Source organism: Pongo abelii, chromosome 7 (genome assembly GCF_028885655.2).
Source record: "Pongo abelii isolate AG06213 chromosome 7, NHGRI_mPonAbe1-v2.0_pri, whole genome shotgun sequence".
NCBI classification, from domain to species: domain Eukaryota; kingdom Metazoa; phylum Chordata; class Mammalia; order Primates; family Hominidae; genus Pongo; species Pongo abelii.
In genome coordinates this window covers 7,069,745-7,080,749 of record NC_071992.2, presented here as the reverse complement: position 1 = coordinate 7,080,749, position 11,005 = coordinate 7,069,745, and the positions used below count along the sequence as shown (strand labels likewise).

Below are 11,005 nucleotides of genomic sequence, written 5' to 3'. Positions count from 1 at the left end.
AACTGTGTTAGGAGCCACTGAGAATCCATAGGTGGTTGCTGTCTGGGCCTGGCCAGGGCTGACCAAGGTAGATGAGGGGTTCCTCTGTGGAGTTCTACTTTAACCTCACCTTCCCACCAAATTTCTCAACTGTCCTTGCCACCACAATTATTTAATGGACCCAACAGAAAGTAACCCCGGAAATTAGGACACCTCATCCCAAAAGACCTTTAAATAGGGGAAGTCCACATGCGCACGGCTGCTCCTTGCTATAGAAGACCTGGGACAGAGGACTGCTGTCTGCCCTGTCTGGTCGCCCTGCCCAGATAAAGGATCTGTAAGTAATACAAAACTTAAACTTTACACTGAGTTTTCGTCATTGAAGCTATGCCTCCAACCTGATCTCTGACTGTGGGGCCACCCCAGAGGGACCCAGCAGGTGAATCCCTGCTGGGAACGTCTGTCTGGACCTCTGGTGGCTGCTGGGGACAATGGCTTCCAGCTAAATTAATAGAGAAACTCAAGCAGTTTCCTTCTAAACACACGAGTCCTAGTTGACATGTCCAATATAGACGATCGCAGGTCTTTGGAACATTCTTATGAGAGAAACCTATTTAGGTCCTTGGTCAGTTTTTCAATCAGGTTGTTTGATTTTTGCTGTTGAATTGTTCAAATTCCTTATGTATACAGATATTTGCCCCTTCTGCCATGTAGGATTTGCAAATATTTTCTCTCATTGTTTCCTTTGCTGTGCAGATGCTTTAGCGTTAAATGCAGCCACACTTGTCTGTTTTCCCTTTTATTGCCTGTGCCTTTGGTGTCATAGCCAAGAAATCATTACCTACATCAATGTCAAAAGCTTTATCCTTATATACACTTCTAGTAGTTTATGGTTTCAGGTGTTACATTTAGGTCAATTCATTCTGAGTTAATGTTTCTACATGGTGTGAGATAAAGATTTAAATACATACATATATAAAATCATGAGGTAGTGTACACTATAAATATACAATTGTTAATTGTTACTCAAGTCTAAATAGAGCTGGAAATAATAAACTTTTTTTTTTTTTTTTTTTACTTAAACAACTCTATGTCACTCAGCTTATTTCACCTTTAGCCTGATAAAATCATTGTCCTCTCCACCCTGATTCCTACAGGAGACTACTCACCCCATAACCTCAAAAACCTCTTCATGAGGATGGTAAGTCACCTGAATCCTGAAGTGAATTACTCTCTATTCCATTGGAACTCATATAGGACACCAGAATCTAGACCTCCAGAGAGCAGCAGGACCCATCTTCAGAAACTAAGAAGCATTTGTTCCTTGAGCCTGTCGAATGAAAGTGCAATTTCTATTCTTTTCGGAATGTTAAAAAGTAAATAATAATATTTAAGCAGGTGAACGTAGGAGTAACATAGCAGGGTCTTTCTTGTCATTATCAGCTCCAACCTAGCACAGACATTAAATGTACAGGTTTATACCAGCATGAAACTGGGAGAACAGGAGCATTCGAGCAACCTTGAGACCAATGGGCCTCTCTTATAAAATGCACACCTCCTCTCACTGAGGGTGAAGAAGGTTTCTTGTCTCTGAGCCTTCTCCTAGTAGAGCTATAAATCCAGGCTGGCTCCTCCCTCCCCACACATCCGCTCCTGCTCTCCCTCCTCCAGGTGACCCCAGCCATGAGGACCCTCGCCATCCTTGCTGCCATTCTCCTGGTAGCCCTGCAGGCCCAGGCTGAGCCACTCCAGGCAAGAGGTGACGAGTTTGCTGCAGCCCAGGAGCAGATTCCAGCAGACAACCCAGAAGTGGTTGTTTCCCTTGCATGGGACGAAAGCTTGGCTCCAAAGGATTCAGGTGAGAGAGGCAGGCATGCAGAGCTGCTGAGTCTAGAGGGAAGGACGGGAGACAGGTTCCAGAGTTGGGTCTCAGCAGTCTATGTCACTGAGGTGGCTTCACTTAGCATCTCTGGGCCTTGATTTTCTCAACTATAAATTGAACAGAGAGCCAAATAAACCTGAGAAATTTTATTTCTCCAAAGACTTGATTCCAAGAAACATCTGTGAAATTCACTAAGTTTAAGATATGAAGAGACAGACTAGTTATTTCTGGATCTAAACAAGTAGACTTAATTATAAAGAGAACATTTTACTCTATCTATAGACGAGCCTTTAAAAACTGGAGCCAAGCCTGAGGGTATGTTCAGATGTGTGTTTGATGGGGCAGGAATGCAAAAATGAGAGCAAAGGAGAATGAGTCTCAAATTCTGTGTGACCAGCACTGCTCTGCGTATTTATTCCTATTGACTGAGGTTGTTCATGCTACTGGCTGCAATGCAGCCAGCATCACCTGTCAGCTAGCATGTGACTTCCCCAAGATTCTTTTTCTTACCCATTGCTAACCCTATACTCAATTTCTGATGCTCTCCCTGTCCCAGGCTCAAGGAAAAACATGGCCTGCGCTTGCAGAATACCATCGTGCCTTGCAGGAGAACGTCGCTATGGGACCTGCTTCTACCAGGGAAGAGTCTGGGCATTCTGCTGCTGAGTTTGCAGAAAAAAGAAAAATGAGCTCAAAATTTGCTTTGAGAGCTAAAGGGAATTGCTATTACTCCTGTACCTTCTGCTCAATTTCCTTTCCTCATCCCAAATAAATGCCTTGTAACAAGATTTCTGTGTTTACACCTCTTTAATGTGTGATATGTGTCTGTGTCAAGATACTTGGGATACACGTACCAAAAAGCAAAATCAAATTTTTGAACAATATAAAATTCCACATTCTAGGAATTTCAAGCAAGAGTTTGGGCTTCAGACCCAAATTGAAAAGAAGGCCCATATGACAGCACCGATTTCCACATCCACTGCTCTGCCTTTTTACCCTGCCTCATTTTCTCTGGATCCGCTCTCAAAGAGCTCCCGTGTACTGGGTATACAATCGGTGTCAGCTTCAATTTCATGCAGTCACAAAATCATTACTTCTCTCGGAAAAAAAACCATCCTCTGTGCTAAAGAATTGGAGTTTCATTGAACAATGTCAGATTGTACATTTTCCATTTAAGACATAGGGTTACATGAGATCCACTGAAAAAACTTTCATTAAGAGGGAAATGGGTTGTTAGCAAAGGCGGGTTGCATGGAACAGAAAGCACAGCAGCTCACACTGGCATGTCTTCATCAAAAGCACCCTCCAGGCACGTCTACTAAGACCTGGATTTCACACTCATAAAGTTGTCTTCACACCCAGAAAATGCACACAGACAAATGCTCCACTGCACTTTACAGCGCGCACTCTCTTGTGTTGCCCTAAAGCTGCTGAGAACCTGATTCTGCCTGGAAAATACAGCTTCAGAGGGGATAAGGGATGAGGGAGGGAAAGCATTTCACCAGGAACATGGTAGCCTTCTTGTTGCTGCAGGGTGCTGAGGCAGTTCAGGGGTCCAGGTACCCAATGAGACACTGCATAGATGGGGAAGCCCACGCAGAACCCCGCGAGGACAGAGTGGGTAATGATCCCAGACTTCTTCTTGTTTAGATGGTGAAGGACACAAATAGGGAATCACGGTGTGAAGCCCAGGAGCCTTCTTTGGCTTCCTGTGACTGCCACGGACTTGGAATCATGTGGTCCCTGAATTAACTTTCCATAGTATTCTGAACTATGAACTGGATCAAGATGGCTGCATCTTGGGGCATCTGCCAGAGGTCCACCTGACTTTGACTTTCTCCCAAGGATCTGAGGTCTCAGCTAAAACTTCACTTGGTCACTGAGGTCTTTTCTGATCTCTCAATTTTAAATTGCAACAATTTCCCCCTGGTGACCTCCATTCTCTGGATTTTCCTCATTCCTAACTGTAGAATTGCAACCATCTCACTCCCTGTACACTTCACTTACTACATGTAACATTTGCCTCCTTACTCTAGAAGGGAAGCTGCATGTTTTGCTTATTGCCGTACCAGAGTGCATGGATGACTGCAACATAAAGTAGAGGGTTAATAAATTAGTCTGATTACATTAACTAATTACATCTAATAGCGCATAACAATATAAAATTATTTATTAATTGTTATTACTAAATTCCATAGGAAAAAGCTAAATTCAACAGAGGTACAGCAGTTCATTTTCTAGACCCTAGGACAGCATACCTTTAAAAAACAAAATAAATAAAAGTATTCAAGGCTGAAAGATGAAAAAATATCATGGGTACAATTTGGCGTCATGAAGCTTTAGGACCTTAGAAGAAGCAGGCCATTCCGGCTAAAGGTGGGAAAAAGATTTCATGTGAATCTTCAAGTACAACATCAATATGTTTAAAACATGGAATGATTAAAAGAAGAGGTAGAGTGAAATGTTTGGTGGACAGAATGGTATGAGGGCAAGAGCTATGCAGGATGAGGGACGACCTCCACTGAATTTAGAGGAATGGATGTTGCCAGAGAGAAGGATGCAGTAGAATTCAGGCTGATGTGCTGAGAAGCATCCATCAATCCAAGGGAAAGGGCCAGATGAGGACGGAGCCTCCCTGCTCCTCTATGTGGATAAAGGCACACTGGGAGCACCACATGTGGCTTCTGCTACTGCAGTCTAGGGTGGGCGATGACTGCTGCAAACTCTAGGGATGGAGAATTCAGGGAGAGGTGTGAGGGTCTCCAAACAACCAGGGCAACTTGCTCAGCCTCGAGTGAAGCACAACACTGTTTACTGGGATATGTGTACACTCTAGGATTAGTAAGGACATGCAAGACCTTTTCTACCTGAAATGAGCCATTCATACAGCAGGACAAGGCAATAAGGAATAAGTCAGATCCCTCATCCCTTTAAATGTAATTACTCAAGGGGACAGCAGCCCTGTCTCTGTAGGAAGGTAGAAGCCTAACTCCAACAAGACAAACTAGCAAATGCAGACGGCCCAATCACACTGCAAGACTCCCACTACCAACCTCCAGTGCATTTCCGCTAGCTCACCCAGGGCTTAACCTTCCCTCCCACTTTGGCTTCAGGAAAGTTGAGGCCAACGGCTCTCCCTATTGCAACGTTCTGATGCCCATTTCAACAGTCTTCAATAAGTGCTTCCTTCACATTTTTAAAAGGTCTTGGTTAATTTTTACTTGTACACAAAGTGAAATAGGTTTCTTTTGCTGTTACTCTTCTGATTTTCTAAACTCGGCTTACAAGCAAAACCAGAAGGAAAGAGATCTGAAAAGAACTCATTCCATTTTATGAATATCTGTATTTTTTCCATTTTCACTAAAAGACAAATAACTCATGAAGAAACTAAGGGAAACAGCTCACTCTAACATTTCCTAGAAGTCAACCTCCCAACATCTCAATTCTGTGTCCTCCTGGATAACAGGGACCGCCACCTCATTCCAGCCCTCCACCCCATGGCTACTCCCTAACTCCTGCACCACCTGGAATTCCTCCATCTCTGAACATCAATTATGAAGTTCCTGTCCCTGACACACCCATTGTCCTCCAGCCTCTCACATAGCCGTCCCTCCTTGCCTGCTGATCAGCATCAATAAGGCTGTTCTCCTCCGGGGCTGTGCATGGGAATCATCCAGGATTCTCTTCCCTAGGCTGCACCCAGGACACCTGTCATCTGCTCTCATTTCCTGTTCTTATGCACTGCACCATTTTGCCTCAGGTTTTCTTATCTGGGTAATTTTTGTTGTATCTTTTTCAGGCATATTAGCAGAATTTTGCATTCAAATTTAAGAAATCACAACAAGCTGAGTTAACATTTTGAATGCCCCACCTGAAAATTAAGAAAGTATTCTGGCCCAGGCGCGATGGCTCACACCTGTAATTCAAACACTTTGGGAAGCCAAGGAGGGCAGATCATGAGGTCAGGAGTTCAAGACCAGACAGCGCAACATGGTGAAAACTGTCTCTACTGAAAAGAGAAAAATTAGACGGGTGTGGTGGTGTGTGCCTATAATCTCAGCTACTCAGGAGGCTGAGGCAGGAGAATCACTTCAACCTGGGAGGTGGAAGCTGCAGTGAGATGAGATCACGCCATTGCACTCCAGCCTGGGTGACAGAGCCACACTCTACCTAAAAAAAAAAAAAAAAAAAGAAAGAAAGAAAAGAAAAGAAAGAATAATTCTGCCTTCCTGAAATGCTTGATCCAAGGACTCTAAGCATGAGTTACCTTGTTGTCTTTACCTTTTTTCTTCCTGCTTTTTTCTCTTGGTCTTAACTTGGGGTCTCTCGCCAGATGACAGCCATATGAATAGTGATCATCTTCCCCCAGCCTCCATAGCTGATCTCCGGGAGAAAACCCCTACTTCTCTCTCCATTGTTTTAGCCAACTCTGGAGTTCCATGCCCTCTTCTGAGTCTGTCACCGAGGGGACAGGTTGAGACTCCACCTGGATCCCACACTACCCCAGCTCCCCACAGGGAAAATTCAAACTAAGAATGGGTGAGACGGGGTTCCTCAGTCACTCCAAAGAGTCCACAATTCCATGCCCCCAACGCAACGGGCTCTTTGTGATACTTTGGGAATAAATTGAGAAAGTTCTGTCCTGTTTCATCAATATTTTAGAGAAGCTGAGATTTACACACACACAAAAAGTACAAGTCCAATTTGTCACCAATACTGTGAAAATTGCCCTCTGTTCCTCTAGGGCTGTAAGAAAAGACATCTCAAGACTTAATGGATTAAAACAACATGATCAGGTCTTCATTCACATATTTGCAATTGGGAGGTGGCTCTCTCCACACGCATCAGAGGAGAGGTGCTGCTGGGATCTGAAAACCTCAGGACCAAGACACTTGTGAACAGGTGGCGGGAGGTGCTGGCTCAGCGGGAGCTCTGACAGGGCTGAGGGATGAGATCCTGTGAGGCACTGAGGTCAGACCATGCCGGTTCATGAAGGAGGAGATTTGTGTGACACTTCGTATCCCACTCATAGCTAGCAGGATTTGCAACACTTAGACTTCCTCCAAGCATGGTATCCGGGCTTCAAAGACACAAGCAATCTTAATGTATGTGGAGCGCTGGAAAAATATACCATACACCAAGTGACTTAGAAACAACAGAAATATATTTCTTGGTGTTCTCGAGGCTGAGAAGTCCAAAACAAGGTGCCAACACACTTGGTGTCTGGTGAGGACCAGTTTTGTGATTCCTAGACGGCACCTTCTCACTGAATCCAACTCGCTGCAAACGACATAATTTCATTCTCTTTTATGAATGTAGTATCCCATCATGTATATGTACCACATTTTCTTCATCCAGTCCAACACTGATGGGCATCTAGGTTGACTCCATGTCTTTGTTATCAAGAATGATGCTGCCATGCACATACGAGTACATGTGTCTTTTTGGCAGAATAATTTGTTTTCCTTTGGATATATACCCAGTAGTGAGATTCCTTGGTTGAATGGTGGTTCTATTTTAAGTTATTTGCGAAATCTCTAAACTGCTTTCCACTATGGCTGAACTCATTAACATTCTCCTCAATAGTGTATAAGCGTTCTCTTTCTCTGCAGTCTTGCCAATATCAGTATTTTTAAACTTTTCAATAACAGCCATTCTGACTAGTGTGAGCTGGTATCCCTTTGAGGTTTTATTTTGCATTTCTCTAATGATCAGTAATGTGGAGCATTTTTGCATGTTTCTTGGCTTCTTGTATGTCTTTTTTTGAGAAGTATCTGTTCATGCCCTGGCACACATTTTAATCGGGTCATTTCTTTTTTGCTTACTTATTTGTTTAAGTCCCTTGTAGAGGAAAATCACTTTGACCATGAGATCACCACCAACCAGCCTCTCCTTACTGCTACAAATATGGACCTCGCCATCTCCACTACACAGCGCTGGCTCATGTCCAGTACCCAAACCCTTGCCTTGCTGCTTCCCTGACCTCATGCTTTGCTGATTACCCCAAAAATGACCTCATTAGAGTGGAATTTTGCTGAGATCACCATTTGCTTTCAGAATAAGCCCATTACTTTATGGTGCAAGGAACCCATAGAGCCTCAGTCAGATTGTAAAGCTGCCCTACAGGCTATGGAAAACTATAGACTTGTGAGAACTGTGTACAGAATACCAAGCCCAAATCTCACCAGCTCTCCAGTGATAATGCTCATGCAGTGCTGTGGAAATGCCTATGGACTGGAGTGTGTTCCGTATGCAGGAAGCAGGTCCAGGTTTCACTTCCACAGGACATGGGACATTTCCAGAACCCAGAGATCTTCCTCTAGCTCACATACACCCCTTCGTATCTTGTCCCTATAACCTCATCATTGCCACCCTACTGGCATCTACTAATGCCCTGAAAACTAAAACTGTCACCAGGGCCTCAGTTTCCCCAAATAGCCCAAATTTCTTCTTATGCTGGGATGAGACTGGTGCTCACTTCCTCCAATGCTGAAGTTCCTGGGCCTGCCACACATCAGGAAATCACTGCTTCCTCAGAGGGACAGGAGACCCCACTGCTCTGCCACAGCGACCACCCCTAGCAAGGCTTGAGATGCCACCTCCTACCTTAAGGTTGAGGGAGACGCATCAGTTCTCACTCCATTGCCCCTAGTCCTCCACAGCCTCCACAGGCCAATGCCTGCTGCCTTCACACAGAGCTGCAGGGGAGACCCTGAGCACCCAGCCTGTGGGACCAGCGCTGTGCACGACATTCCCATGGTGGCAGGGGCTGCCCAGCCTGCACACTGGGTTCAGCAACCTCACCGTAGGTATTTATTGCCTCTCGAGTGACTGCATTCATTTCTCATCTCCAGAAACCTTATCCCATCTACCTCACTAGGAGAAGGAGGAGGACGGTGGATAGCGGTACATTTTAAAATGTGCTCTAGTCTTCTTAGGAATTCTCCTCAGATAACACAGGTGGAACTACAGGAATTTCATCCTGCGTATTTCAAGCGACCACTGATCATCCCACTCAGGCTATGTGCATGGAGACTCTTAAGCCTGCCCAGAATTGGCTTAAGAGCAAGGTATTTGAGCACACAGCACCAGGTGATGCAAGCTAACACCAAACTCACTGCCACCTTGGCGGCCTCCCTGAGAGACTTTCAAGAGACATTAGGTGTCAAGCAGCTAACTCAGGAGTCCTTGGCCCCAGTGGTCCTGGACATTCGTTTGGCCTTAAACTGTCCATTGCCCAAGCAATGAGGCAATTTTCCACTCTAGGGAACCACATGCTGTGTGCACATCCTTAACGAACCCACCAAAACCTGCCCTGCCTGGTAACACAAGGCGAGGTGGGATTCAGTCTCAACCAGGTGGTCTGCAACATCCCAGCCCACCAATTGGCTTTCACGTCTTGTTATGGTTAGAGCTCAGGTACTGGGGAGGCTGGTTCAGGGCAAGATTCCTCATCCTCTCCTGTGCATGGGTGTCAACCATGAATTTGTCTCCCTAACAGAGTGTATGCAGGCCTGATATGCAGGCCAGGCTCTCCTGGGGGATTTAAATATTCCCTTGCTGCAGCTAGCTCAGCATCAGCCACCAGTACAGGCATCTCGTGGTCCATTGTCTTAGGAGTCATGGAGAATCCATCGTTGGTTGCTGCCTGGGCCTGGCCAGGGCTGACCAAGGCAGATGAGGGGACCCTCCATGGACTCCTGTCTGAACCCCAGCTTCCCACCAAATTTCTCAACTGCCCTTGCCACCAGAGTTATTTAATATACCCAGGGGACAGTAACCCAGGATATTAGGACACCTGATCCCAAATGACTCTTAAATAGGGAAGTCCTCTCCTGTTTGTGGACAGCTCCTCTTGCTCCAGGAGACCCGGGACAGAGGACTGCTGTCTGCCCTGTCTCTTCACTCTGCCTAGCTTGAGGATCTGTAATTAACCCAAAACTTAAACTTTCACATTGAGGTTTCAACATTGAACCTGTGCCCCCAGTCTCACCTCTGACTCCCGGGCCACCCCAGCGGGACCTAGTGGGTGAATCCTCTGCTGTGCATTTCTGTCTGAACCTCTGGTGGCTGCAGGGAGCATAGCTACCAGCTCAATTAATAGAGAAACTCAAGGAATTTCCTTCTGAATACATGTGTCCTACTTGACACGTCCAATAGAGACAACAATAGCTCCTTAAAACATCCTTTTATTTGGAGAGAAGCCTATCCTGCTCCTTGGCCTGTTTTTCAATCAGGTTGTTATTTGCTATTGAGTTGTTTGACTTCCTTATGTATTTAGATATTTACCCCTTCTACCACTTAGGGTTTGTAATTATTGTCTTTCATTTTCTGGGTTGCTTTTTCACTCAGTTGATTATTTGTTTGTTGGTTTGCTTTTCGACGTGCAGATGCTTTAGAGGTCAGTGCAGCCCCACTTGTCTATTTTCCTGTTTATTGCCTGTGTCTTTGGTGTCATAGAAAAGATATCATTACCAACACCAATGTCAAATCATTATCTTCCTATGTTCCTCTCATCATTTTATGGTTTCAGGTCTATGTTTGGGTCTTCGATCATTTTGAGTTGATTTGTGCATATAGTATATGATAAAAAAACACATGTACATGAACATCAAATCCTAAGGTGGTATACAGGATATATATACCATTTTAAATTCTTATTCATATCTCAATAGAGCTGGAAACAAATTTTTGGCTGTAGACGAACTTTTTAGCTCAATATCACTGTGTTCATTTCACCTATCGCCTGATAGTGTCATTGTCCTCTTCACACTGGCCTCTACAGGAGGCTACTCACCCCATACCTTCATGAGAGTGGTCACGTCCTTGATGCCTGCAACAGATGACTCTTCACTTGATAGGAATTCATGCCTGCTGCCAGAGTGTAGACTTGTAGAGAGTAGTGGGGCCATCTGAAGGAAAAGAGACATTTGCACCCTGAACTTATTGAACAAAAGCCCTGCTGTTATCCTTTGGTAGAATAGTAAAAAGTAAATATATAATGAAGTGAGAAAGAGGAAAAACGTGCCAGGATCCTCATCGACACCATCCTCTCCAACCCAACAAAGACACTACACATAGAGATTCAAACTAGAGTGAAAGCTGGGAGAGCAAAGGAAGAAAACAGGACATTGAGACCAATGG

The 11,005-nt window shown here is 44.7% G+C and overlaps 1 protein-coding gene across 1 annotated transcript; it reads left to right on the top strand.

The window, feature by feature from the left end:
* The first annotated feature begins 243 nt into the window (after nt 1–243).
* On the top strand, nt 244–2,649 carry LOC100462118 (neutrophil defensin 1). The gene is made up of 3 exons (XM_009235948.4): nt 244–316; nt 1,651–1,837; nt 2,418–2,649. Exons 2-3 carry the CDS (start codon nt 1,663–1,665, stop codon nt 2,525–2,527), a joined length of 285 nt encoding a protein of 94 aa, XP_009234223.3. The 5' UTR covers nt 244–316; nt 1,651–1,662; the 3' UTR covers nt 2,528–2,649.
* The last annotated feature ends 8,356 nt before the right edge of the window (nt 2,650–11,005 follow it).